This window comes from Nomascus leucogenys, chromosome 24, assembly GCF_006542625.1.
Source record: "Nomascus leucogenys isolate Asia chromosome 24, Asia_NLE_v1, whole genome shotgun sequence".
NCBI classification, from domain to species: Eukaryota; Metazoa; Chordata; class Mammalia; order Primates; family Hylobatidae; genus Nomascus; species Nomascus leucogenys.
The window spans coordinates 12,595,315-12,618,812 of NC_044404.1; the positions used below are offsets into that span (position 1 = coordinate 12,595,315).

Below are 23,498 nucleotides of genomic sequence, written 5' to 3' on the forward strand. Positions count from 1 at the left end.
GTAACAGTATCTGGTTTTAATAATAGCTCATATATTCCATTGGTACATATTTACAAAGTACCAAACTCAACTAATTTATTTAAAAAAAAAAAAAAAGAAAGAAAGGCCGGGCACAGTGGCTCACGCCTATACCCTCAGCACTTTGGGAGGCTAAGGCAGGAGGATCACTTAAAGCCAGGAGTCCAAGACCAGCCTGGGCAACAAAGTGAGACTTTGTTCCTACAAAAAAATTTGTTAAAAATTAGCAGGGGGCCGGGTGCAGTGGATCACACCTGTTACCCCCACACTTTAGGAGGCTGAGGCAGGTGGATCACTTGAGCCCAGGACTTCAGACCAGCCTGGGCAACATGGCGAGACTCCATCTCAACAAAAAATACAAAAAAATTAACCAGGTGTGGTGGCTCGCCTGTGGTCCCACCTACTCAGGAGATCGAAGCAGGAGAATTGCTTGAGCCCAGGAGACGGAGGTTGCAGAGAGCTGTGATCACACCACTGCACTCCAGCCTGGGTGACAGAGCGAGACCCTGACTTAAAAAAAAGGGATTCTGGTGTTCTAGTGTTGCAGTTGTTTCTAAATGCCCTTCCTAGCAGTTTTATCGCACTATAATTGGCGTACTATTCAGTTCACCCATGTAGAGTGTACAATTCAATGGGATTTTAAAAATTAGTATATTCATAGAGTTGTACAACCATTCCTACAGTCAGTTTTTTTTTTTTTTTTTTTTGAGACGGAGTTTTCGCTCTTGTTGCCCAGGCAGGAGTGCAATGTTGCGATCTCAGCTCACTGCTACCTCTGCCTCCCGGGTTCGAGCGATTCTCCTGCCTCAGCCTCCCAAGTAGCTGGGATTACAGGCGCCTGCCACCACGCCTGGCTAATTTTGTGTTTTTAGTAGAGACGAGGCTTCTCCATGTTGGTCAGGCTGGTCTCGAACTCCTGGCCTCAGGTGATCTGCCCGTCTTGGCCTCCCAAAGTGCTGGGATTACAGGTGTGAGCCACCACGCCCAGCTAATTCCTACAGTCAATTTTAGAATATTTTCATGACCCGAGAGGAAACCCTGCACTCATTAGCAGCCACTGCCTGTTCTCCTTGCCCCTGACTCTAGGCAACCACTGATCTCCTTTCTGTCTATTTGCCTATTCTAGATATCTAAAAACCTTCTAAATGTTTACGGAACCATATCGTTATTAGATAGAACCATCAATCAAGTAATTGACCAGTAATTTCCATACGTATTTTGGATGAAGGCAAGAGTATTGTTTCTCCTCTGCTCTCAGGCACCACTCACGCAACACTGCTAACACCGATGTGTGGAGGTTGTTTCCCCACTACTCAGGAGGCTGAGGTGGGAGGATGGCTTAAGCCCAGCAGTTGGAGGTTGCAGTGAACCGAGATTACGCCACTGCACTCCAGCCTGAGTGACAGAGAAAGACCCCATCTCAAAAAAAAAATTAGGAGGTTGTCACCTGTATTTCTCAGCAACTGGCAGTGAATTGAAGGTTCACAGGCCTCCCTCTTCGAGTTTGGTTAATTTGCTAGAGCAGGTCAGAAAACACAGAAACGCTACTTACGTTTGCTAGTTTATTAATAAAGGATATCATAAAGGATACAGAAGAACAGCCAGACGGAGAGATTCAAGGAATGTGGGAGGGGGCACGGAGCTTCCATGCCCTCTCCAGGCACGCTACCCTCCAGGAACCTCCAAACGGTCAGCTGTCTGGAAGCTCTCTGAACCTTGTCATTTTGGAGTTTTATGGAAGCTTTTTTATGCAGTCATGATTGATTACTTCACCAGCCCTTGACGATCAACTATCAACTTATCCTTCAGCTTCGGTCTCCTCCCTGGAGGGATGGGTGTCCCACCCCGCTAATCCTGCCTTGGTCTTTCTGGTGACCAGCCCCTTTTCTGAAGCCATCTAAGGGCCCCCAGCCACCACTTATCTCATTAGCAAACAAAAGATACCCCAGCTCAAAAAAAAGAAAAAAAAGACAAAGTATGTTTGTGTGTGTATGTGTATTGTTGGGGCTCGGAAAATGATACCTGGAAATATGGTGCTTTGATATGCTGAACTAAAGAAACAGACTGGGGGTCTCTCTCTGACCTTCTCTACCCTCACACTTTGTCTCTTCCAAAGCACAGGATGAGGCTCTTCTCTGCCGTTCCCTTATCTACCTAGAAACTGGACCTACCAGAGAGGAACACAGTTGTCTTTGATCCCTTTCCTGAAATGTCGTTAACCAGGGAACGTTAAAACTCATCGCACAGAGGAGACTGAAGACTAAACAACATACCCAGAGCCCAGACAAACTGTCCCAACCGTTATTTGTTCACTGTCCCATTCAATTTCCAAAGAGAATCATTCACAAGATAATATCTGCTTCCAAGATCCATTCATTCCCCACTAAGAATTATTTCCTCCCACATCCCCATCTCCCCTTCCCCTGTGAAGAAGAGTATAGAAGCATCTGTACCTCACTGGCATTATTGGGTAATCATTCTGCGGTTCCCCTGTGCAATGCATGTTAAATAAGTGGATGCCTTTACTCCCATTAATCTGCCTTTTGTTGGTTCACTTTCAGCAGACCTTCAGAGGGTGAAAGGGAAGCTTTTCCTCTTGGCCGCTATAATATATATGTATGTGCATATGTGTTTAATCACTTATGGATGAGTCTAGTTTCTAAAAGTACTTTTTTCCTCACCATGTTTCTTTTCTGATTAGTAAAAAAGATTTTTTTTTTTTTTTTTTTTTTTTTTTTTTGAGACGGAGTTTCACTGTGTCGCCTAGGCTGGAGTGCAGTGGCACGATCTCGGCTCACTGCAACCTCCGCCTCCTGGGTTCAAGCAATTCTCCTGCCTCAGCCACCCTAGTAGCTGGGATTACAGGTGTGTGCCACCACACCCACCTAATTTGTGTATTTTTGGTAGAGACAGGGTTTCGCCGTGTTGGCCGGTCTGGTCTCAAACTCTTGGCCTCAAGTGATCCACCTATCTCAGCCTCCCAAAGTGCTGGAATTATAGATGTGAGCCATCACACCCAGCCAATCATTTTTTAAAATATAAAAAAGCACACCATTTGTGCCATGAGAATTTCAGGCAACACCCAGAAACAAATATCTCCTTAAGCACTACCTCACGGATGTTTTCCCATTATGAATGCTGACGTACAAATAATCCTAATTTTGTTTAATCAAAAAGGGATATTATACTTTTAATTCTCCATCCTGCTTTATTTTTATTTTTTAATTGCATCTCGTTCTTTTGCTGAATAATTTTTGGACATTTTCCATATCTTTCTATATAGACTTAACTATAATCATTTTACTGGTGTATAGTCTACTATATTTGGATGTATAATTGATTTACTCAGTCACTTGTTGGTACTCCAGGACTCATAAAAAAAGAATTTGGACTATAGGTAGTCATATAGATAGAATAAATTGTCACTCATCACATGTGTTTGGCTGACGTGAAACTATTGTCTGGGAGTGTGGCTGCCACCCGGCCAATGTCCAGCTGATGTGGGTAGGAACAGGAACAGGTTGTGGGAAGGAGAGCTGATGGCCGACCATTTTTTTCTTTGTTGCCAAACTGCTGCGTCTTTTTGCCAAACTGCTGCGTCTTTTTTTTTTTTTTTTTTTTTTTGAGATAGACTCTCGCTTTGTTGCCCAGGCTGGAGTGCAGTGGCATGATCTTGGCTCACTGCAACCTTCGCCTCCTAGGTTCAAGCAGCAATCCTGCCCTAGCCTCTCGAGTAGCTGGGATTACAGGTGTGCTCCACCACTCCCAGCTAACTTGTATTTTTAGTAGAGATGGGGTTTCACCATCTTGCCCAGGCTGGTCTCGAACTTCTGGCCTCAAGTGATCCTCCTGCCTCAGCCTCCCAAAGTGCGGGGATTACAGGTGTGAGCTACTGCGCCCAGCCCAGACTGCTGCTTCTCTAACAAGACAACTAAAATGATTTCCTTTGAATTGTTTCTCTAAATGTCTGTGGCATACCTGCAAGTTGCTTGCAGGATTTCTGTGTTCTGTGATGCATGTTGTAAAGGATGCTGCTTTAGATGTAGAAGTTTTAGGAGCCAAGAGCCAAGCTGAATCTGTGCCTCTTCCTAACATAAAGTGGAAGTTGGCCAGGCGCAGTGGCTCACGCCTGTAATCCCAGCACTTTGGGAGGCTGAGGAGGGCGGATCACAAGGTCAGGAGATCGAGACCATCCTGGCTAGCACGGTGAAGCCCCGTCTCTACCAAAAATACAAAAAAATTAGCCAGGCGTGTTGGCAGGCACCTGTAGTCCCAGCTACTCAGGAGGCTGAGGCAGGAGAATGGTGTGAACTGGGAGGCAGAGCTTGCAGTGAGCTGAAATTTTGCCACTGCACTCCAGCCTGGGCGACAGAGCGAGACTCCGTCTCAAAAAAAAAAAAAAAAAAAAGAGTAGAAGTTGCTTTTAAAAATACTTTCCATATTAGTTTGTCTTGTGACTAACCTCATTTCCATAGACACTAACTACAAAAGATAATTATAACTAATTGACATTCTAAATTAATTTGGTTCTGGCTAACTGAAACTTTTGTTCACATCTAATGGAGTAAGTTTCATAAGGCTGATGATTGCTGAAGGTCTTTAAATATTTTGCCAAAACAGGAAGTTTAAAAATAGGTAATTTAAAACTTCTCCTAAAGCATGAAGTATGAACCTAAAGCAACACCACTCAAATTTTAATGTGCATCTGAGTCATCTGGGGCTGCAGGTCTGCAGGAGTCTTAAGATTCTGCATTTTGTTTTTGTGTTTGTTTTTGAGACGGAGTCTCACTCTGTCACCCAGGCTGGAGTGCAGTGGTACGATCTCGGCTCACTGCAACCTCCACCTCCCAGGTTCCAGTGATTCTTCTGCCTCAGCCTCCCAAGTAGCTGGGACCACAGGTGCGTGCCGCCACGCCCGGCTAATTTTGTATTTTTAGTAGAAACAGGGTTTCACCATGTTGGCTAGACTGGTCTTGAACTCCTGACCTCAGGTGATCCATCTGCCTTGACCTCCCAAAGTGCTGGGATTATAGGCGTGAGCCACCGCACCCAGCCAGATTCTGCATTTTGAACCAGCTCCTCCTGGGTGCTGCAGGTACCACTGCTCTGCCCATCCACACGTTGAGTAACAGGAACCCAGAGGTTTGTCCCTTTGCAGGTCTTCTCACCTGACGTGACCTTTTGACTCACCTTTGCCTCTTTTCAGAGTTTGGATTATGATCGCTGTATCAATGACCCTTACCTGGAAGTTTTGGAGACCATGGATAATAAGGTGAGTCTTACAATTCTTCATCTCTGGGGATCAAATCAGTCTTAACATGGCATTTTTTTTCTCTTCTAAAGGCCCCAGTAAACATCTTTACCCCTTGTTTTTTGAACCTTTTCATGCGATACAGGCAGACCTCACTTTATGTGCTTTGCTTTATTTCACCTCGCAGATACTGCAGTTTTTACAAACTGGAGGTTGGTGGCAACGCCGTGTTGAGCAAGTTGCCATTTTTCCGATAGCATGCATTTTGTTTGCATTTTTTAGCATAAAGTATTTTTTAATTAAGGTATGTACATTTTTGTAGGCATAATGCTGTTACACACTTAATAGACCGCAGTATAGTGTAAACATCACTTTTATGTGCATTGGGAAACCAAAACACTCATGTGACTCACTTTATTGTGATATTTGCTTTATTGTGGTGGTCTGGAACCAAACCCATGCTATCTGCAAGGTAGGCCTATGTTGACATTTATTCCCGAGGCCTTTATCCTGCCAACCTGTCAGTGCACCTTGCCCCCTGTCAGTGCACCTTGCCCAGCCTCTTAAGAGTCCATCATTTTTGCACTGTAAAGCCCCTGAAATCCTAACATCATCTTCACTGTGCCTGCTCTCCACGTGGAATTTAGCTTAAAACTGGTTGGCCAAGATGTGTTTCTTCCCCTCTGCCACCATAACCCTGTAAACTGAATCAGTCTTTTCCTGTGTGAACAGAAAGGTCGAAGGTATGAGGCGGTGAAGTGGATGGTGGTGTTTGCCATTGGAGTCTGCACTGGCCTGGTGAGGAGGCAGGGCCTGGAGGGAGGGTGGGCCATAGGGCTGGAGGGGCTTACAGGGAAAGCCCTGGCCTGGTGAATAATATTGTCATTTGTCATTATAACATTTATAACATTACAACACTGTAACGCATCATTATAATCAAGAGTGCCTTTTCTTTTTTCCCTTTTTTTTTTTAAATGAATAATCCTGGCACAGTTTTTCACGCTTCCCCTGATTTTGCTTTGTGAAATGAAAGCGAGACACATGACGATGGTGCTCTTGAAGCGCTCAAAGGTTTGGGCAGGACTTATCTTTTATGATATGATTATGGATCATAATCTATAATCTACCTAGTAAACTAGATAACATGTCTCCCTAATGGGTAGATAACGCATTGGGTAGAGTAAATAATGGATGTTAAGGTCACTTTTTTTTTCTTTTAATTTAAATAGAGACAGGGTCTCGCTTTGTCACCCTGGCTGGAGCACAGTGGCGTGATCATAGTTCACTGCAGCCTCGACCTCCTGGGCTCAGGTGATCCTCCTACCTCAGCCTCCCAAGTGGTTAGGACTCTAGGCAGGCATGAGATCGCTCTTTAGGGAAAAAGCAAAGTCGTGGGTATGGAGCTGTGAACATCATGTCCTTCATTTAGCACAGCATGCCAGTGAACAGGGTGGCACACCATAGCTCTTGATCTCATACAGGGAGTTTATGGTGCTATCCTGGGCTCCTCCCCGTACGTCGTTAATGTTATCTAGAAGATAGAGCCAGCAGCTGTGAGTGAAGGGATATGCCTGTATGAACAGAGTTGGTGGAGGCAGCAACTTCACAGGTGAATCAAAGACAGGGCAAGATTGGAAACATGGCCAAAGATGAGGATAGCAAAAAGTCTGGAACCAAAACTGCTGACTTCACATTGTTAAATATGAAGAAGAGAAGCTGGAAAAATCAGCATCAGTCAAAAAGATCCATGTCAAATCTGATTCCGGTCAGTACAGTGTTGGGATAGGGTATCTGTCCTCAGTAGCAGCCTGTTGACCACCTTTCTCTTGAACTGGCCACAAGCCTTCTACTTAATTTGACATGATATGCCTAGAAAATGTACACATGTGTTTGGTATAATATAGCCACAGGGGCCAACCACAATTTTTATTTTCATGGCATGCATCAAATTTTTACTATAGTAAATCCACAAGTAAAGGAACGTCTTGCTAGGTGAGACTGATGGCATTCAGAAGCCCTCTTCAGTGATATTCTGATGGATACCATTTTGGGGAAACTTGGGTTGATTTATTGTTTTATTTAAATCTCAGGGTGTTGGGCTAGGGACGGTGGCTCACACCTGTAATCCCAGCATCTTGAGAGGCCGAGACAGGAGGACTCCTTGATCCCAGGAGTTTGAGACCAGCCTGGGCAACATAGGGAGATCCTGTCTCCTTAAAAATAAAAAATAAAAAAAATTAAAAAAAGAAATCTCAAGGTATTTATTTTGCTGCATATGTTTCTAGTTATTGCAAATTTCTCTATAATAAGCATAGTCATTAGGCCTCCAGTTGTTAGTGTTTGTGCTATTTTTATATCAAACTCTTTGGAGCTGCCACTTGTCAGTAGTACAGGTTAAGTGTCCCTTATCAGAAAATCCAAAATGCTCCAAAATCCAAAACTTTTTGAATGCTGACATGATGCTCAGAGGAAACAGTCATTGGCGCATTCAGATTTTGGATTTCAGATTTTTGGATTTGGGATGTTTAACCAGTGTAATGCAAATATTCAAAAAACAAAATCTGAAATCCCAAACACTTCTGGTCCCAAGCATTTCAGATAAGGGTTACTCAAGCTGAAGCAACTTTGCCTCCTACCTTTGTATTTTAGGAAGGCAGACCTGCCTTTATGACAGCACTCCCAACTCTTGTCCATTAATGTGTGGCCACTTATGGCTTCAGTATTAAAAAGCCTCCAGGCATTGGCTTGAGGGAAAGCCAGAGTTAAAGGCAAGAAGCCTTTGATCCTGAATCTATAAAATTAGAAGTCTTTCTAGTTCTCCTTTAAGCCCTGAGCACTTTGGAGAGTGGAATACTGGAATTTGGTTGTTTTCTCTACCCAGAGTAACTATAGACTATAAGATGGTTATAAGTCAAGCCTGGCACAGTGGGGTGTGTCTGTAGTCCCAGCTGCCTGGGAGGCTGAGGCAGGAGGATCTTGAGCCCTGGAGTTCAAGGCCAGCCTGGGCAATATAGCAAGACCCCATCTCAAAAAAAGATGATTTTAAGTCAAAATAATGACTTATACAATAGAACCTGCTAATAACGAACATGGAGAAAGCATATACACCTAAATAAACGTTGTGTTTTAAAGCAAGCTTGTCCAACCCTTGACCCAACACGGATTCATGCACCTTTTAATTTTTTATTTATTTATTTATTTTTTTGAGCCGGAGTCTCGCTCTGTCGCCCAGGTTAGAGTGCAGTGGTGCAATCTCGGCTCACTGCAAGCTCCGCCTCCCGGGTTCACGCCATTCTTCTGCCTCAGCCTCTCCGAGTAGCTGGGACTACAGATGCCCGCCACCACACCCGGCTAATTTTTTTGTATTTTTAGTAGAGGTGGGGTTTCACCATGGTCTCGATCTCCTGACCTCGTGATCCGCCCGCCTCGGCCTCCCAAAGTGCTGGGATTATAAGCGTGAGCCACCGCGCCCGGCCTCATCCACCTTTTTAAAACATTATGAGATTTTTTTGAGATTTTCTTTTTTTAGCTCATCAGCTATCATTGGTGTGTTTTATGTGTGGCCCAAGACAATTCTTCTTCCAGTGTGGTCCAGGGAAGCCAAAAGATTGGATACCCCTGTGTCAGTAGTCTTTCTTGGTCTCACATCTTTTTCTGCACCTGCTTCCCTCTTTGTTTTCCGTTGCTTCGCTCAACTTAGCTGTACCCTCTGCCTTTGTTCTTTGGAGGGGCAGTGGGACCAGGCTGGAGAAGGGATCTCTTCCTCTTGCGCTTTTCTGCTGCACATTCATGTGCTGCTGGCTGGTGAGCAGCTTCCATACATGCAGTGGGGAAGGAGATGCCTTCAAGAGAAGCACACCTGTGCTACACCTGTACTACACTTGGAAATAAGGCTGTGTGATAGATCGCTTGCTCTTCACAGGTGGGTCTCTTTGTGGACTTTTTTGTGCGACTCTTCACCCAACTCAAGTTCGGAGTGGTACAGACGTGTATCCTTTTCACGGTTCCTGGTGTTCATGTACTCCAGTGGTCACCAAGATTTTTTCTTACATAGAAATGGGTTTAACAGTAAACATGATATTAGAAGGGCCACTTACTAGCTATTCAGCTTTAATATTTTTAATGATCACTGAAGAACACAAAAGAAAGACTTTAATAAACAAAGACATATATCTATGTTTGTGGTTGATAAGATTACAAATGCCACAAAGATGCCTGTACTCCCCAGTCTGTAAATTTAATGTAGTTCCAATCAAAATTCCAATAGAATTTGTTGTGGAACTCAGAAGTTCTTTGTAAATTTGTGTAGAAGAATAAAGGGCCAAAAGTAGTCAGTACAGTTCTGAATGACAGGAAGGTGGACTTGACCCTGCCAGATATCAAGTCTTATAAAATTAACAAGTTTGGGGAGTTAGGAAAAAAAAAAGTCATAAAATTTAAGATACAGTCATTGAAATTGGTCATATTGGTGCAGGAATACCTAGACAGTGGAAAATGATAGAGAAGCAGAAACTGGTCCTCACATACATGGAACTTTGGTGAATGACAGTTAATATTACAAATCAGTGAGGGAGTGATGAATGATTTAATAAAAAGATGCTGTGTTATTTAATAAATAAAAGATACACATCTCTGTAGTCCCAGCTACTTAGGAGGTGAGCCCAGGAGTTTGAGGCTGTAGTGCACCATGATTGTGCCTGGGCAACATAGCAAGACCCTGTCTTAGGAAAAAAAAAAGATGCTGGGATATGGGTGATCCATATGGAAAAATAGTTATATTCCTATTTCGTACTATAAATAAAGATAAATTCCAGATGAAGTGGTAAATATGCAAAACAAAACTTTAGGAGACTATGTGTTGTCAAGAGTAGGGAATAATTTCTTAAAACTCCAGAAGGCACAGACTATAAGAAAAAACATCAGTGGCCAGGTGCGGTGGCTCATGTCTGTAATCCCAGCACTTTGGGAGGCCACGGCAGGCAGATACCTGAGGTGAGGAGTTCAAGACCAGCCTGGCTAACATGACGAAACCCCGTCTCTACTGAAAATACAAAAAGTTAGCTGGGCGTGGTGGCAGGTGCCTGTAATCCTAGCTACTTGGGAAGCTGAGGTGGGAGAATCGCTTAAACCCAGGAGATGGAGGTTGCAGTGAGCTGAGATCACGCCATTGCACTCCAGCCTGGGCAACAAGAGAGAAACGCTGTCTGGAAAAAAAAATAAATAAATAAACATGACCATATTAAAGTACATATTTTATTTATAAAGACAACAACTCCAAATAACAATAAAACACCATAAATAAAGTGAAAAACAAGTCCACAGCCTGAGAGAGGTTATTTACTATGCATTTAAGAGGCAGATAATTAGTATCCAGAACACAGGAAGAGGCTGGGCGCAGTGGCTCACGCCTGTAATCCCAGCACTTTGGGAGGCCGAGGCAGGCGGATCACTTGAGGTCAGGAGTTTGAGACCAGCCTGGCCAACATGGTGAAACCCTTTCTCTACTAAAAATACAAAATTAGCTGAGTGTGGTGGTATGCACCTTTAGTCCCAGATACTTAGGCGGCAGAGGCAGGAGAATCACTTGAACCCAGGAGGCGGAGGTTGCAGTGAGCCAAGATTGCAACACTATACTCCAGCCTGGGTGACAGAGCGAGACTCCAATTCAAAAAAACAAAATACAGGAAGAACTCCTGCAACTCAATAAGAAAACAACAGACGGTCCAATAGAAGGAAAACGAGCAAAGGATGTGAACTGGAATTCTCAAAAGAGAAAAACTGGCCAGTCAACCTCTGGAAAAAGGAAGGTGCACATTCCTGTGACTCATACATTCCTCTTACAGATGTGAACTGTAGACATGTACAAAGGTGATAATTATAGCTTTGTGATAGCAAAAAGCTGGAATCACCCAATGGGAGAATGGAAAAATTGTGGTACATTCATATGGTATCATTTTAGACATCATGTCACTTCTTTTTTTTTTTTTTTTTTTTTTTTTTTTTTGAGACGGAGTCTCGCTCTGTCACCCAGGCTGGAGTGCAGTGACGCAATCTCGGCTCACTGCAAGCTCCGCCTCCCAGGTTCACGCCATTCTCCTGCCTCGGCCTCCCAAGTAGCTGGGACTGCAGGCGCCCGCCACTACGCCCGGCTAATTTTTCTGTGTTTTTAGTAGAGACGGGGTTTCACCGTGTTAGCCAGGATGGTCTCGATCTCCTGACCTCGTGATCCGCCCTCCTCGGCCTCCCAAAGTGCTGGGATTACAGGCGTGAGCCACCGCGCCCGGCCAACATCATGTCACTTCTGTAGATTGTAAAATACAAATAATTTTAGACAGAAGTGAGTGAACGAACCATAGAGCTGTGTGTATCAACATGGCTAATTCTCAAAGACTTAATGTTGAGGAAAAAAAGAGGAAGTTACAGAATATACAAGTGCCGTGTACAACAGTATGGACACTTTTGAAATATACACAATAATTTCAGGTTAGTGGTTTCTTCCAGGGGAGAGAGGAAGGAAAACTGGTTTTTTTTTTAGTTTTGTTTCTTAAAATGGTATTGAATGTTTTATTTTTTAAAAATACCTGGAGCACATATGGCATATTGTTGAGATTTGTTCAAGCTAAGGTTGTGAGGGTATGGGTATTTGTTACTTTTTGTAATGTTTGAAGTATTTCCTAATGTCAAAGGCATCTCGAACAATTTTTTTTTTTTTAGAGATGAGGCCTCACGCTGTTGCCTAGGCTGGAATGCAGTGGTGCAATGACAGGTCACGCAGCCGCAGCCTCCCAGGCTCAAGCGATCCTCCCACCTCAGCTTCTTGAGTAGCTGGGACCATAGGCATGTACCACCATGCCCAACTAATTTTTGTATTTTTTGTAGCGACATGGTCTCACTACGTTGCCCAGGCTGGCCTCCAACTCTTAGGCTCAAGTGATCCTCCTGCCTCAGCCTCCCAAAGTGTTGGGATTACAGGCATGAGCCGTCGCACCCAGTCATCTCAGGCAGTTTTAAAAAAATTTTTATATATGGAGAAAAAGTGCACTCAGCAGCCAGCCTGATCCAAAGGAGAAGCAGCTGCACCCTCTCAAGTGATGATGAGAACACCCCTCAGCTGATGAACAGTTTCCTTAACCCAGTTTCTGCAGCGGTGGAGGAGTGCAGCCAGAAAGGCTGCCTCGCTCTGTCTCTCCTTGAACTCCTGGGTTTTAACCTCACCTTTGTCTTCCTGGCAAGCCTCCTTGTTCTCATTGAGGTGAGGTGGTTTGGATTCACCTGCTCGCTTAGGAGGTTTTAGAGTCCCGCACTCCTTTTCCCCACCTCCTTCCAGAATGTCAGGAAACTGAGAATGCAGATTCTTGCAGAAAGTGGCCTCTTGTTCACTAAAGGTAAAGGTTTCACCCTCTGGTGCGATTAAAGAAGAAAAATCCAGATTAGGATGGTGGGTCTCAACCTCGGCAGTACATTAGAATTCCCTGGTGAACTTTTTAAAAAACCTACTTATACCTGAGCCCCAGCTCCAACACATGAGAAACTGTGGAATTGAGGTGCCTGCATTGATTGCTGAGAGGCTCCCCAAGGTGGTGTTCATTCACAGGCAACTTGTCCAGATTCTGGGGGGAGGATAAAAGGGGGAAAGGGCTGAAAACAAAACTGTTGGGTGCCATGCTCACTACCTAGGTGATGGGATCATTCGTATCCCAAACCTCAGCATCATGCAATATACCCTCGTAACAGACCTGCACATGCAATCCCTGAATCTCAAATAAAAGTTGAAACTATTTTTCTTTAAAAAGTGCAAGTCCAGCCACTTTGGGAGGCCAAGGCGGGCGGATCACCTAAGGTCGGGAGTTCGAGACCATTCTGACCAACGTGGAGAAACCCCATCTCTACTAAAAATACAAAATTAGCTGGGCGTGGTGGTGCATGCCTGTAATCCCAGCTACTTGGGCGGCTGAGGCAGGGGAATTGCTGGAACCCAGGAGGCGGAGGTTGCAGTGAGCCAAGATCGTCCCACTGCACTCCAGCCTGGGCAAGAGTGAAACTCCGTCCCAAAAAAAAAAAAAAAAAAAAAAAAGTACAAGTCCTCCCATCGCCCCTCTGACCTCCTGAGTCAGATCCTCTGGAGTGGGGCCCAGCAGCTGTGGTTTAGCAAGCCCTCCAGGTGACGCTGATGCTGCTAATGAAGGTGGCCAGCTCTCCCTCTTCCGCTGCCCATGTTGTTGAGGGTAAGCCAGAGAGCTAAAGGATTTTGAGTTATGGGTGTTTCTGCTCTCCTCCATCAGCCGGTGGCAGCAGGTTCTGGGATACCCGAGGTCAAATGCTATCTGAATGGCGTGAAGGTGCCAGGAATCGTCCGTCTCCGGACCCTGCTCTGCAAGGTCCTTGGAGTGCTGTTCAGTGTGGCTGGAGGTAAGAAGGGTCCAACTTGTATCCTTCAAATACTCAAGGGGCAGAGATGATAAGAAGCATGATGTATTTCAGTTATTAGATTTGGACTGCAGGGCCCAGCCTCAAACAGCTGATGTCTACACTTTTTGTTGATGGGCTGTTTTTAAGTGCAGACACTGTTCGTATGTTACCATTCAGATACCTGACAAACACACTCTTCAGTTTTGGAATTTGGAATTTAGTTTGTGGAATTTGCTTTTGTCAAAATTAGCAAGCTTTTTGTGTCAACAGCCAGATAGTAAATATTTAAGGCTTTGTGGGCCTAGAATCAGAATGGAAGCTCTTATGTAGATGCTTATGTAACCATTTACATGTGTCCACTTAAGAACGTAAAAGCCAGTCTTAGTTCTCAGGCCGTGCAAAACCAGTTGGGATGCTGGTGGTCTGGGCTCACAGGCTCTCATTTGCTGACACATAATTTAGAATGTAGAGTGTTTTCTCTTCTAGCAAGACTTGAAATGGAGCTCATTTGGTGGGAATTTGGCTCTTTCTCTTACAAAGTCTTAGGATCATCTCTGTTCAGTTGTCACGAGAAAGGTTTTTGTAGCCAAGGTCTCCTGACCCAGGGGTGTTTCTGCACTGACTGCTGGTCTTTCCTTTTTCACCCTGCCCAGGGCTCTTCGTGGGGAAGGAAGGTCCCATGATCCACAGTGGTTCGGTGGTGGGAGCTGGCCTCCCTCAGGTAAGATGGGCTGAGAGGGTGTGGGCCTCTGGGCAGGCCTAGTGGGAGGTCTGTGGTTACACTGGGCCAAATCCATTGGGACACCCTGATATCACATTGGAACCTGGTGCCATTCTGGCTTGATGTGAAAACCATGTGTCTCTCAGGAAAGGGCATAACTTACACTTGGAAGTTTTAATGGTGCCCTACCGAGCCCTAGGAGCAAAAATGAGACATAGAGAAAAACTATGACATGGCAGCTGAAAGTCACTGGGTGCTTCCATAGCCATCACTAGGCGCCTCCATATAGGGTGACTGGGTGGATCATCTCAGTGCTGCCAGATCCAAGAGGCTCAAAGCATCAGCTGACATGGTTTTAGGCACAGTTCCGTGCTGACTCTAGTTGGCGTGGTACAGTCATAATAACAGCTGCTAGTTATGGTCTGTGTGCCAGATGCCACGTATACTAACTGCTTTCTCCTTATAGCCACCTTCAATGATTCATTGTTATTATTACCCCCATCCTCGGATGGGGAAACTGAGGCTTAGAGAGGTTGAGGTACTAGCTCGAGACCTCAAAACCCCCGTTCTTGGGGGCTGCTCCAGATCCCTGGGCTGCTGTTGGAGAAGTCTCAGTTCCCTGTGAACTGTCACTGTTAGTCATTTCCCTCTCCAGTCCTGAGAAGAGGGAGTTATTGTGGTTGGGAGTCTCTGAGGTGAAGGAGGGAAGATTCTTTCTTCCAGAGCTCATCTTTTGGTCTCTTTCCTGCTACTGCCTCGAGCACCAGATCTGGCAGAAGTGAGTCAAGGGGTGGAAGGCCAGGCATGGAGTGGGCATCAGCATGCGCCTTTGTGGAGCAGACCGAGGACAGGCTCTGGGCCCTTCTCTTCCTGGCGCTGCTGAGCAGAGCAGACTCGGTCTTCTGCAACAGCTTCCGCGTCCCGTTCCCTCAGCTCAGCCATTTCCCTTTATTCTTTCTGACTTGTTGACTCTGCACAAAATGGGATTTCAGAAGGTCCTAGAAATGTGAGGGCAGGAAAAATAAGCTCCTCCCAAGGGTGGGGGGTAATCTCCTTTTTTCCCAAGTTTTTTTTATTTTCATTTTTCGAGATGGAGTCTCATTCTGTTGCCCAGGCTGGAGTGCGATGGCGCCATCTCTGCTCACTACAACCTCCGCCTCCTGGGTTCAAACGATTCTCCTGGCTCAGCCTCCCAAGTAGCTGGGATTACAGGCATATGTCACCACGCCTGGCTAAATTTTGTATTTTTAGTAGAGACAGAGTTTTGCCACGTTGGCCAACTCCTGACCTTAGGTGATCAGCCATCCACCTTGGCCTCCCAAAGTGCTGGCATTATAGGCGTGAGCCATGAGCTACCACGCCTGGCCTTCTTTTTTCCCAAGTTGCTGTTCTGGACTTTCCTTCCTGCAGCACACTTACCCGGGTGTGCTCAAGCAGAGGGGCCTCCCCCGATGCCATGGATTCCCACAGTTTCAGTCCTAGACTGCCCCTGACCTGTTGTTGTTTTTTTTTCCATAGTTACTGGGGTACAGGTGGTATTTGGTTACATGATTAGGCTCTTTAGTGGTTCTCTTTTCTCTCGCTTTAGTTTCAGAGCATCTCCTTACGGAAGATCCAGTTTAACTTCCCCTATTTCCGAAGCGACAGGTATGGAAGGGTTAGAAATTGGTTTTTTTTTTTTTGGAAACAACATGTTCTTGCATTGCGGGTCAGACTTGATACTTGCTCTAGCCTGGCAGTGTCCCCTGCTGGGAAACCCGACTGTGGGAGAAGGGGGCAGGCTTTGAACTTTTCTTCTGGAAATAAGAAGCCAAAGCACCAGGCTGGCATCGTGACTTTTATTTTGTCATGCCATAAGGCCTAGAAGCATCTCAGGCAAATGAAGATGGTCCCAGATTAAAAACCCAACCAAGAAAGGCCACAGACGGGCATATTCTTAGGAAGGCATTTTGTATTCCCCAGTGATTCACTTGGTCAGCCACCCTCCTGGGTCAGAAGTTGCTCTTGGTAGACTTTTTAGCCCTGTATCAGATGTGTGTGCTACTGACCTCCCCGCCTCGTAAGGCTCTTTCAATCAGAGACCCGGTTTAGAGTCACGGACCACCTTCTCTTTGTATTCCTGCAAGTTTGGCACATACCCAGAAGGCACCTTGATGTTTTTACTGATGCCGGGGTTTTCTGGAAGGAAGATCTAGTGGGAACATGGTGCAGCAGTGGTCGCGCCGATCTTTGATCTGCCCCCTGAGCTGGGGGCTGAGATTCTGAGATCACAGAAAACACACAGGTCAGGGGCTCCTGTTCCCAGGTGGAGTAGCCACCATGCTGAAAGGGACTCTGGTGCTGAGGTGTGTGGTTCTCGGGTGGACACACTCGTGGCAAAGGCTGCCTCACCAGGGACCTGCCCTTCCAGGATCCCTGCCTATTCATTCACAGGTGTGAGAGAAAATGTTCATGATAAGGAAGTCAGAAACCGCCTTTTGTGGGCTGAGGGCTCTTTATTGGATAACCCGTCTCTCTCCTCTCCTCAGAGACAAGAGAGACTTTGTATCAGCAGGAGCGGCTGCTGGAGTTGCTGCAGCTTTCGGGGCGCCAATCGGGGGTACCTTGTTCAGTCTAGAGGAGGGTTCGTCCTTCTGGAACCAAGGGCTCACGTGGAAAGTGGTGAGGAGGACCTTCAGTGAAAGCCTTAACCACACCCCCCGAATTACACTGGGTGTCCCTTACTCCGTTCATGGAATGGTAGTTTTGATGAGACTGGGGGGTCGACTGGATCAGAAACAGCTTTGCTCTTGTGCCCATAACCTCCACACTGGACTTTCTATACTTCTCATATCAATACCCTCCTCAACCCCAAATCAAACCGCTGTTACCCTTTTTTTTTTTTTTTTGAGATGGAGTCTCACTCTGTTGCCCAGGCTGAAGGGCAGTGACGCGATCTCGACTTACTGCAGCCTCTGCCTCCTGGGTTCAGGCGATTCTCCTTCCTCAGCCTTATGAGTAGCTGAGATTATAGGCACGTGCCACTGCACCCAGCTAATTTTTGTATTTTTAGTAGAGATGGGGTTTCACCACGTTGGCAAGGCTGGTCTTGAACTCCTGACATCAGGTGATCCACCCGCCTTGGCTTCCCAAAGTGTTGGGATTACAGGCGTGAGCCACCACGCCCAGCCTTGTTATCCTTTCTTGATGAACCACCTGACATGAAAATGTGAAACTGGCTGTTGTCATAAAGCAGGAAGTGATGGGGCTTGGACTGGAGCCGGTCCTGCCCGCCTCGTAAGGCTCTTTCAATCAGACCCGGTTTAGAGTCACGGACCACCTTCTCTTTGTATTCCTGCAAGTTCCTGCAAGTTTGAGGAGCCAGTCCTCCCTCAAAGCAGGCCATCCTTCCCTTTGTATTGATCCTTCCTTTTGGTGCAAGGTCTGGTCTGTAAAGGCTCTAAACAGGCTCTCATAGTAGAGTAGGCTGCTGGAACAGAAACTTCTTAAAGCCCAATCTAGAGTTGGTCACACCTGGGGTGTATCTACTGTAAGGGTGACCAGATCTCTGTACCCTCATGTGGATTCTGGAGGTCTCTGCGTAGAGCAGTGGGTACCAGGAGGAAGAGTTGGGAGAGAGTAGGACATGCCACTCCTGAACCTTCTTCTCTTTTGTCACCTCTCTCCTAGCTCTTTTGTTCCATGTCTGCCACCTTCACCCTCAACTTCTTCCGTTCTGGGATTCAGTTTGGAAGCTGGGGTTCCTTCCAGCTCCCTGGATTGCTGAACTTTGGCGAGTTTAAGGTATGTTTTGTCCTTTCCCCAAGGATTTTTAATTTGACCCATGAAAATTTCCTCTCAAGTGAAGGACCAGAGAGAAATGAGCAGAGGGCTAGGTACAACTTCCAGGGGCACATCTCGCCCATTAGCCTCTGCCGTGCGGGAAAGCAGCCCCACTCTTGCTTCTGTCTTCTCTTCTGTCTCTTCCGGTTCTCATGGCTGCTATGGTTTTTCTCTCCCTCTCCCTTTCCCCTTCTCTCAGTGCTCTGACTCTGATAAAAAATGTCATCTCTGGACAGCTATGGATTTGGGTTTCTTCGTCGTGATGGGGGTCATTGGGGGCCTCCTGGGAGCCACATTCAACTGTCTGAACAAGAGGCTTGCAAAGTACCGTATGCGAAACGTGCACCCGAAACCTAAGCTCGTCAGGTATCTGCGCAGTCACCTCCCCCCTAGCCTGCTGCGGCTCCCTGAGCTTGGTGTGGGCTGCGCCATCTCTCCCGAGGAGCAGACCCTGCCTCCACGGCTTTGATTTCTCATCTAAGACTGAGAATCTAAACACAGCCATGCATCTGCCTACTTGACAGGCCAAATTTATGTCAGAGTTCCTGGTTGACTCCCTGCCTATCCTGACTTGGCCACTCAGACACATGACAAGGTCAGAAGGGTCACCGTGGCCCTGCCGAGCAGCTTGATCTCAGGAGGCTTCTCGCCCCAGGACTTACTATAATGGAAAGCCATTCATTCCTAGGAGAGAGATAATGTGGATGCAGCAGCCCACTTTAACTGCCCACTTTTTACAAACAAATTGCTGGAATACAGCAAATCATGGATCAATTCTGCACATGTGTTGACTGCCCAGGGGCTGCTGTGAATGCTGTTTGGAGAAATCGGGGTTGGGGGTAGGCAGGGTTATGTTTTGAATTCCTGAGACCAGAGCTGCTTTCTGTGGCGTTATAACAGCTGTACTTTGCCTCCTAGAGTCTTAGAGAGCCTCCTTGTGTCTCTAGTAACCACCGTGGTGGTGTTTGTGGCCTCGATGGTGTTAGGAGAATGCCGACAGATGTCCTCTTCGAGTCAAATCGGTAATGACTCATTCCAGCTCCAGGTAACCCCAGTGCACCTGCTACCTTTATCCCATGCCCACGAGGAAGAATCCAGAAATGTATGACCTTCCTCTGTTGAGAACTAATAAATGTGTTGAGTTCATCCTTCCACACCCATTACCCGAGCGTTGAGAAATATGGGAATCTGTAGTCGTCTTTTTACCTCAGAGAAGGTGCACACCACATGCCCTCTGCCTTTGCCACTTCTGTGAACAACCCTGGCATCACAGAGGGGAACCTGTTAACAGCCCTGGCATCACAGAGGGGAACCTGGGAACAACCCTGGTGTCACAGAAGGGAAGCTGGGAACAACCCTGGCGTCACAGAAGGGAAGCTGGGAACAACCCTGGTGTCACAGAGGGGAACCTGGGAACAACCCTGGTGTCACAGAGGGGAAGCTGGGAACAACCCTGGCGTCACAGAGGGGAACTCCTCTCTGTTGAACAACGTTCATGGGAAACAGACACTTGGGAAGCTGACAGCAAGGTGCTTTCCGAGCCCCAGTTACTCTTCTACCTCCCCTTGCCTGAAGGGGCCACAGCTCAGAGGCTCAGCACCCACCTCATCACCTCTGTGACTATGACAGTCACTCTTGAGATGAGAGGAAGAAATGTTTGTGTCAGGGCAAGGAGGCTTCTCTCTTCCCAGCATCCTCTGCCTCTTCCCGGCGTTGGGTCCTTTGTGGATGTGCCGCCCTCCCGCACTTCTCCTTTTCCCTTCTTGGGGGGTGCGATATTTTCCAGAGGCTTTCCCTGAGGAGTGGTCCCGTGAGGTAGTCTGTGGAGCCTACTCCACACTGTGTTCTTTTGGTCCAACCCAGAGGCTCTGAGAGCTACACCTATGGTTCAGTGAGTCAGCCAGATGTGTGATTCCAGCCCCTGGCTGCAGACAGGTGAGCATTCTCTAAGTGCAGTTGGCCCTCCACATTTGTGGGTCCTGCATCCATGGAATTACACAGGGTCAACCAACTGTGGAGCAAATATATTCAGGATGCAAGACATAAAAAAAAACAAGACAACAGTAAAAAATAATGCAAATAAAAAACAGTAGAGTATAACAATTATTTACATAGCATTTACATTGTATTAGGGTATTATAAATAATCTAGAGATGATTTAAAAGAGGTATACAGGAGGACCTACATAGGTTATATGCAAATATACACCATTTTATATCTGGGACTTGAGCATCCCTGGATTTTGGTATCCATTGGGATCCTGGACCCTATCCCTGGTGAATACTGAGGGACAACTGTACTCTTTTCTTGTTGCTTCTCGGTAACCACTTGAATCTCTCACATCCCCATTGGGGCCCTTGTCTTGGAGGACAGCCTCTTCAGTATCCCTAGTTATATGTGTATATATATACGTATATATATATATATACACACACACATTATCTATTTCTGTTTGTTTGTTTTGTTTTGTTTTTTTGAGATGGAGTCTTACTCTCTTACCCAGACTGGAGTACAGTGGCGTGATCTTGGCCCACTGCAACTTCCGCCTCCCAAGTTCAAGAGATTCTCCTGCCTCAGCCTCCCGAGTAGCTGGGATTACAGGCATCCACCACCATGCCCAGCTAATTTTGTATTTTTAGTAGAGACGCTGTTCCACCATGTTGGCCAGGCTGGTCTTGAACTCCTGACCTCAAGTGATCCACCCATCTTGGCCTCCCAAATTGCTAGGATTACAGGTGTGAGTCACCACGCCCAGCCTGGTTTATATATATGTGTTTTTTGTTTTTTGTTTTTTTTTGACAAAGTCTCACTCTGTTGCCCAAGCTGGAGTGGAGTGGCAAGATCTCGGCTCACTGCAAACTCCACCTCCTGGGTTCAAGCGATTCTCCTGCCTCAGCCTCCCAAGTAGCTGGGACTTCAGGCACGCACCACCATGCCCAGATAATTTTTGTATTTCTAGTAGAGACAGAGTTTCAGTATTTTGGCCGGGCTGGTTTTGAACTCCTGACCTCATGATCCGCCCACCTCGGCCTCCCAGAGTGCTGGGATTACAGGCGTGAGCCACCGTGCCCAGCTGGTTGATATATTTTTAAAGGGTTGAGGGAAAAAAAAGAATATGCCGCAGAGACTGTATGTCACTGGCAACCTCTAAAATATTTACTGTCTGGCTCTTTATGGAAAAGTTTGCCGACCCTTGTTACTAGTTATTCCCAAGCCTAGCTCGTTACCAGGCAGATACCTTGATGCATGTGATTTAAAGCATGCAAAAAACGATTCTGTGGTCAAATGGGCTAAGAATTAAATACGCTTCTTTATCTTTTTAGAGACAGGATCTCACTCTGTCACCCAGGCTGGAGTACGGTGGTGTGATCATAGCTTATTGTAACCTCAAACTCCTGGCTCAAGCGATCCTCCCATCTCACCCTCCCAAGTAGCTGGGACTACAGGTGCATGCCACCACATCCAGCTTATTTTTATAGAGACAGGATCTCGCTGTGTTGCCCAGGCTGGTCTCGAACTTCTGGCCTAAAACGATCTCCTGTTGTGGCCTCTCAAAGTGCTAGGATTACAGGTGCAAGCCACAGCACCAAACCTAAATACGTTCCTTTAGTACAGAACTTCTAGGGCCTTATTCCCATAAGTGTTATAAATGTTTGGTATCTTTATTGTGTACCAGATATTCCACTGAGTACTTTATATGATTTCATTTAATCCTTATCAGCACTGTGCTGGCCAGCAGCTGTGCCCCCATTTTACAGCTAAGGAAGCTGAGGCACAGTGTGGTCTTGACCAAAAACCTTCAGCTAGTCATATATAGTGAGAGGGTAGGTGTTGTTACCATTTTATGGGTGAGGAAACTGTCACAAAATGAAATATCCTTCTCAAGGTCACTAGAGAGTGGCAGAGTTTAGAGACAAAGCCATCTGATCTTGGAGCCTGTGCTCAGCTTTTAGCAGACACACTGATTTCCAAGAATTGCTAGGATGTTTCTCAATGCAGTTGACCACAGGACTCTCCGGAAAGCCTTCAGGACTGAACGTCCTCCAGACAGTTTGGGAAACACTGCATGTGTCTATTATGAAGCCATCAGCTGAGCTCATCCCCCATGCACTCCACAATGCTAAGGCTCTGCGCATGGCTCACCTGTGCCAGGTGCTGCCAGTCAGCAGTGCCGTGCTGTTTCCACAGCAGCCTGCATCCCTCTGTATTGCCCAGCCCATTTCACCTGGCAGAGTCACACAAACCACCCCCTGGTATTGTTAGCATGTCCACATAATGGCATCTCCACAGCTATGTCATCCAGAAGAAACTCATAGCCTTGATTAACCTTTGTAATAAGACTCCCTATTTGCATGCACAGTGATAAGTGTGAAGTACAACCTTGTACTTTTGTACACTGTCAACTAGAAAATAAAATAGCACACTTGAAACACCCTTGCCCTCTAGCAAAGATCCCATCTTCCCACACAGAATGATGGCAAGAAAATGAGGTCTAAAATGTGTAGAAGTAGAAATAATCTCTTTTTCTGTTTGGATTTTGTTCCCCAGATGGGGTTTAGAAGGAGAGGCAGCCTGGAGGACTGGGTCTGCTCTCCAGGCATTATGGAGGTGGGTTTTCTTTTGCAGCAAATTCGGGCACCTTTTTTTTTTTGTAGCAGATTGCAGCAAAATCAAAGGCTTTTTCTATTTGGAACCAGAGTTGGGGCTTTCGGTCAAGTGGTGCCCTGGATTTTCCTCCCCAGATACCTGTCAACTCCTATTCACTTGCTCTCACCTGCCTCATGTTCCCCCAGTCCTAGGGCTCTCAGGCCAGGCTTCTAGCAGCATCACTTAGAAAGTTAGCACCAGGAGAGGAAGCAGAACCAAATTCACGGTGAATCACGGCCATAGTGACATTTTCATCAAGAGTGTGGATGAACAAAAGGCCCTCCTCCCGATTCTTTCATCTGTGCATTCAGAATGTAAAGAATACACTTGCCTGCTTGGCTGCCATTGGTAGAGGTCAGTTTTTGGCCTGTTTGATTGATGGGGAAAGCTGTGCAACCACCTGTTTTGGACCCGGCTGGAGTCATCCCACTTGAAGACTCAAAGTCAGGTGTCCTTGTACTGATTTTCTGATTCGTTCTTCTTAGGTCACAGAAGATGTGAATTCAAGTATCAAGACATTTTTTTGCCCCAATGATACCTACAATGACATGGCCACACTCTTCTTCAACCCGCAGGAGTCTGCCATCCTCCAGCTCTTCCACCAGGATGGTGAGTGTCTGCACTGCAGCC

At 46.2% G+C, this 23,498-nt stretch overlaps 1 protein-coding gene across 3 annotated transcripts in view; it reads left to right on the top strand.

Annotated features, from left to right (window-relative positions):
- Positions 1 to 23,498, top strand: part of CLCN6 (chloride voltage-gated channel 6) — a 38,472-nt gene that overhangs the window by 5,582 nt on the left and 9,392 nt on the right. For 2 of the 3 annotated variants that reach the window (XR_004028514.1, XM_003274250.2), the window contains exons 3-14: positions 5,225 to 5,290; positions 6,002 to 6,067; positions 9,192 to 9,258; positions 12,415 to 12,521; positions 13,552 to 13,678; positions 14,332 to 14,399; positions 15,988 to 16,046; positions 16,928 to 17,060; positions 18,069 to 18,182; positions 18,421 to 18,587; positions 19,140 to 19,266; positions 23,354 to 23,477. Coding sequence is in view for 2 of the 3 variants with exons in the window: in XM_003274250.2 (XP_003274298.2) it covers positions 5,225 to 5,290; positions 6,002 to 6,067; positions 9,192 to 9,258; positions 12,415 to 12,521; positions 13,552 to 13,678; positions 14,332 to 14,399; positions 15,988 to 16,046; positions 16,928 to 17,060; positions 18,069 to 18,182; positions 18,421 to 18,587; positions 19,140 to 19,266; positions 23,354 to 23,477 (1,225 nt within the window). In the remaining variant the exon portion in view is untranslated. The remainder of the gene's footprint in view (positions 1 to 5,224; positions 5,291 to 6,001; positions 6,068 to 9,191; positions 9,259 to 12,414; positions 12,522 to 13,551; positions 13,679 to 14,331; positions 14,400 to 15,987; positions 16,047 to 16,927; positions 17,061 to 18,068; positions 18,183 to 18,420; positions 18,588 to 19,139; positions 19,267 to 23,353; positions 23,478 to 23,498) is intronic. The other variant, XM_030805953.1, reaches the window with a different exon arrangement.